We start from the raw sequence: 6,000 nt of genomic DNA on the forward strand, positions 1-6,000 counted from the left end.
ACTTCCCTTCATCGGAGACAGAAAACATAAAGTAATCTATTATTATATCCATAGGCGGATATTTTGATATTGTGATAACATTTCTAAGATTTGATTAAATAAATGGCAAAAGCATGAGTATATGATTAAGATGTTTGCTTCACAATCACTCAGTTTTGGGTTCAGAGCCACTTTGTGGTACTTTGGGCAAATGTATATCATTATATTCTAGAGCTGACCATTACTTTGTCAGGGAATTCAATAGACTTTTTCATTGGTTTCAGTGATTGAACTGTGACAATGCTGGAGACGTACTTGAAAGGTTTAGTTGACCAAATCAACCCCAGTCCTAATTCATTTTTAGTCTACTTGTTTTTTTGATGACTTTTTTTCTTACTGAATTGCTAATTTATAGGGAAGTAACCAAACCAACACTTGTTATCAAATGAAGTTTGGGAAAGATAAACACAAAAATGCTCACACACTTACATGTATGTATGTATGTATTTATATATAGACAGAAACTGAAAGAAGTCTGTTGTATTTTTGCATATATGTGTGTGAGAGAGAGAGAGAGTGTGTGTGTGTTTGTGTAAGTGAGTGTGTTTCTTTGTGTCTGTATTTGTCCCCTACTGCTTAACAACCGGTGCTGGTGTGTTTACATCCTTGTAACTTAGCAGTTTAGCAAAAGACACTGATAGAGTATGTACAAGCTGAGGAACACATATGCCATAGAAACCGGGAAACCAGGCCCATGAGCCTGGCTAGGTTTTAAAAGGTCACATAAGTAAAAAATATATATATATATTTGTGTGTGTGTGTGTGTGTGTGTGTGTGTGTGTGTGTGTGTGTGTGTGTGTGTGTGTGTGTGTGTGTGTGTGTGTGTGCATGTATGTATGTATGTATGTAGATTTAACCAATACCTGCAAATCCTCTGCACAGTTTCTTCCTTTTAAGTGTGAGGGAGCCAAGCTCTAAACTCTCACATATCAAATGTTTGACAAAACAGAATAAAAGGCAATGGAAATGGGACTGAGTAGGGTGTGAGGGTTTTAGTAGAGTATAATGCAGGTGACAGAAGAAGAAAGGATAATAACAAGTTATTCAAAGAGACATGAAAACAGAAAGGAGGAAATACCATAGAAGTTACATGTTGAATAAAGTCATGATGACAAATAACTTTGTTACCAGTAAAGAATGTGGGAGAGAGAGAGAGAGAGAGAGAGAGAGAGAGGGGGGGGAATGTATGTATGTGTGTGTGTGCATGTGTATATGTTTGTGCATTTGTGTGTGTGGTGGTGGTGGGGAGATTTAGCTATTGGTTGCTTGTATAAAACTATTGATGTCATATAGCTGTTAGTAATATAAAGCTATAGACATTATATAGGCTTTGGTATACTGTAAGCGGATAGATTTGTGTACTTTTCATTGGTCAATGTCATATTTGAAAGGAGATTGTTTGACTGAGGAGGAAACTAAAAGAAAAACTGTTTACATTATTTAGTTATTGGTGGGGTGTTGGAAGAAAGGTAAATGACAGAATAGTAAACATGAGTGGAACAAAGCAATTTTTGAATCAGTATTTAGTTTTAACCATTTACATTCTGAGCTCAAATCTCCCGAGTATCAATATCATAAGCACCAGTTAAGTCATAATCCTCTGCAAAAGTTAAAGAAAGAAGAAAAAAGAAATTATTATTTAGCTATTAGTATTATAAAGTTGCAAAAGGGTCACAAAAATTAGTATTATAAAAAATAAAATGTTTTGAATGACACAACAATACACTATAATACAAACGGTGCTGTAATCCATAGTCTGATATGATATTTTGGAATAAAAATTCCTTCTTCAGTATCCCTAGGAATCAATGGAGCCGCTGCTATAATCATTGGAAAACCAATTATAGCAGAGACTCCATCGATTCCTAGGGATATCTGAAGAAGGAATTTTTTTTCCAAAATACCATATCAGACTATGGATGATTAGATTACAGCATCGTTTGTATTATAGCGCATTGTTGTACCAGTCAAAACATTTTATTCTTTACAAACAATACACAATGCTTCAAGCGAACTACAATACTCTCCTAGTATTATAAAGTTATAAATGACTTGCCAGAATCATTTAAGTACTGAAAAATATGCTTGGAGATATTACTTCCAGTCTTTTATGTTCTGAGCTCCAAATCTAGCTGAGGACAACTTTGATGTGCATCCTTTTGGGGTTGCTAAAATAATTACAAGCCATTTTGGAGTTAGTCATACTAGTGACCTTAGTATTCAAAATTTCACATTTTGTGCTCATGTTAGAAACAAACAATTATAAAGACTCATGACGGAATACTCGATCTACAAGATGGTGCTTCTGTTACATATGTTAGACACCTTAGTAATGGAATTTCATATTAATTAGAAGAACTAACAGTTATTTTCATTTATAAAATGGTTTGCAATATAAAATGTGAGTGGATTTGGTAAATGAAAACTGAAAGAAGTCCATCATCATCATCATTTAATGTCCATTTTCCATACTGGCATGGGTTGGACAGTTTGACTGGAGTTGGTAAGGCCAGGGGCCACACCAAGCCCCATTCTCCTGGCATGGTTTCTATGGCTGGATGCCCTTCCTAACACAAATCACTCTACAAAGTGTACTGGATGCTTTTTATATAGCACCAGCACCAGTGCTTTTAATGTGGCACCAGTACAAGTTTTTTCTATATGGCACCAGTACTAATATCAGCTCTGCTGTGGCTGACAAGTCTGATAAAAATGTATGTGTATGTAAAAATGTGTATACATGTATATGTGTGTATGAGTTTATGTGTTTGTACTGTTTTCCCTAGATATCACACAATAGTTGTAAACAAGTACCACTGTTGTATACACAACATCCTTTGCTTCTCATTTTCCATGAAAATATGTCCCGCCATGGGGAAATATTACCTTGCTTGGTGGTGGTGGTGGTAGTGGCAGTGGCGGCGGCGGCGGTGGCGGCAGCAACAGTGGTGGTGGTGGTGATGATGATGATGATGGTGAAGAAGCTTTATAGATATGGGCTCAGATATGGCTGTGTAGTTAAGAAGATCACTTTGCTGCTATAGCCTTGGCTAATTAATGCCTTCTGAGTGAATTTGGTACACAGACACCAAGTGGATGTCTGTTGTATTTGTGTGTGTGTATGTATGTACATATGTATGTATGTATGTATGTATGTATGTAGGTAGGTAGGTAGGTAGGTATGTATGTATGTATGTATGTATGTATGTATCTATGTATGTGTTTGTGTTTGTCCCCCACCACCTCTTGACAACTAGCGTTGGTTTGTTTATGTTCCTACAACTTAGTAAGAAGAGACTGATAGAATAAGATTTAAAGTAAGCACAGGGGTTGACTTGTTTGACTAAACCCTTTAAGGCACTTCCCCAGCATAGCCACAGTCACGACAGTCATGACAGACTGACAATAAGTAAAGGATAAAAGATAAAAGATACTGTGTATGCAGTCATACAGCCAGCTAGAAATAGCACCCAAATTTCCTTCAAATCATTCCTGTCTCCAAATATACAGGATGGTTATCACTAGAAATGTCACAGACAATAGAACTACTCAGTTAAGTTAGACCTGAGAGCAGACAATATCAAAAATATCTACTCCAATTAAATTGATTGGATTTTCTCCCCACTCAAAAAATGAACACCCCATTTGCCTTAATTTATTTTAAAATAATTAAAAATTAAGCTAAAAGAAAAAATATACTGAAATTATTGTATTGAAACAAACTATTGTTTATTCCAAATACCAAACATTCTTTACATTCTTTTATATTTTTAATTTTATTTGCAGTTGGTGCAGGCTGGTGAGCAACTGCTGTTATCCGGTGATATTACGACCAGCTTCCCACCAAGAAACCACAAAATAAAACTACTGCGGTGCATCAACAGTAAAAGTGAAAACGTCTATTTGCCATTTGAGAAAAGAGGAATTTTTTCAACAATTTATTCAGAAGATATGTACACTGGAGTACTTCAGATTCGAGACATTATCCAAAAGTACCGTATGCCACTTACTGTCAAATTGGTGCATGGAATTTGGCCTAAGGTAGAGAAAGAACGTTTCACTGGTTTAATACGTCTAGATTGGGTTTATGTTGATGATACAGTATTTATGTGTCCTTTCGAAAAAGACATTGTTCGTATGATCCCAGTACCTTTAGATTCCTCACTGCAGTTAGCACCTTCAACAAATTTCAAAGCCTTGACAGAGAAAGAATCTTACAAAAAACTTCACTCAAAATGTTCAAGAATGGTGTCTAACTACAATAACACTATTCATCTCATAGTAAATGTACCAAATGCTGTAGCAAGATGTTTCAATAATAAAGTGTCACGTAATATGTTTTCCCAGACAATTCAGCCGGAGTCAAATGCAAAAGCAATCTCCAAGGTAAAAGAAGAGAGGCTGATGGATGAGATCGATGATATATATCAGTTTGTCCGTGATGGTGGTATAGTACCAAAGTCAAAGTTTACTTATGATTCAGATGAAGAAAGCTTCTGGGAAGAACCAGCTTATGAGCCACTTGATAACTTCCAGCAATGTCTCAAGGCTATTGAATCAGGAAAGCAAGTTCAGTACCACAAGAAATACCAACCTGCAGATACAGCCAAACTTGGTTTGGGGCGCAAACAAAATGCTAGTAACATCCGTAAGTCTCAGAGATCATACATTAATTCTTCAGGTAAGACTACTTTATTTTCAACAGCTGCCGACAGTAAATCCAAGGAAAAACAAAAACAAGTAGTTGAAAAATGGAACTTGCCTCAAATTAAGCCTGAAGCAGACAGAGCAACAAATAATCAGAACTTAACTAAGAGTTGCAATAATGGTTCTAATTTACCATTAGGTTCCACTGCCAAAGACTCTGCTAAGACATCCCATAGTGCTGAAACACCACTCCCACCACCTGTCCCACCACGCTGCTACAAAAGATCTGGTTCTTTCCCATTATTGGATACTTCACCTGTTTTACCGCTTGTACAAGCTTCAAGTGAACGGCAATTAATGCAGTCTTCGAAGTCAAACAACACCAGCCAGGGCTCAAGTGCTACCAGTAGTGCAAACAGTTCAAAAAATTTCTCAAAAAAAATGTCTTTGGAAGAATCAGCACATTTTATAAAACACCTGAACAAAAGACGACAGACAATGTTTTTATAACAAATCTTATTTTTGTATTCTTTTTGGAGACATTGGCAACAAATTCAATTTTTCTAATAAAGAAATGTCCAAGCTCCATTTCATTTGTTGAATTAATACTCATATATTTTCTCTTTCACTATTCTATAATTTGCCTCCCTCTTTCTTCTCTCTCTCTCTCTCTCTCTCTCTCTCTCTCTCTCTCTCTCTCTCTATATATATATATATATATATATATATATATATATATATATATATATATATATATATGTATATATATATATATATATATATATATATATATATATATATATATATATATATATATATATATATATATATATATATATATATGTATATATATATATATATATATATATATGTATATATAAATATATATGTATATATATGCATACATACATATAGATACATATATATATATACATAAAACCAAAATCCTAATAAGTAGGAAGGTAGATAAAACACAAACCCCTTCAGGTAGATGGCCCTGCTCAGTATGTAGAAAAGGAGTAGGTAGTAACTCTATAAGATGTACCCGGTGCACGCTATGGACACATAAGAGGTGCAGCAACATCAAAGGCAGGTTAACTAGGAAGTTAGTTTTTGTTTGTGGCAGATGTTCAGGTGCAATAAAGACTGTAAACAAACAGGAAACAACTTCTATCTCATTCCAGGGTGAAAAACTAGAGGTAGTCGATAGCTTCCGCTATCAGGGCGACCAAGTTAGTAGTGGGGGTGGGTGCGCTGAAAGTGTAGCTGCTAGAATAAAAATGGCCTGGGCAAAGTTTAGAGAGCTCTTACCCC

At 35.4% G+C, this 6,000-nt stretch overlaps 1 protein-coding gene across 1 annotated transcript in view; it reads left to right on the top strand.

Moving 5' to 3' along the window:
* The window catches only part of LOC106878872 (uncharacterized), a 32,216-nt gene extending 26,942 nt beyond the window's left edge, over positions 1 to 5,274 (top strand). Inside the window, exon 2 of the mRNA XM_014928213.3 lies at positions 3,826 to 5,274. Within this exon, the coding sequence (XP_014783699.1) occupies positions 3,826 to 5,196 (1,371 nt within the window). The 3' untranslated portion in view covers positions 5,197 to 5,274. The remainder of the gene's footprint in view (positions 1 to 3,825) is intronic.
* Positions 5,275 to 6,000: the final 726 nt, after the last annotated feature.

Source organism: Octopus bimaculoides, chromosome 7 (genome assembly GCF_046866305.1).
Source record: "Octopus bimaculoides isolate indiv1 chromosome 7, ASM4686630v1, whole genome shotgun sequence".
NCBI lineage: Eukaryota > Metazoa > Mollusca > Cephalopoda > Octopoda > Octopodidae > Octopus > Octopus bimaculoides.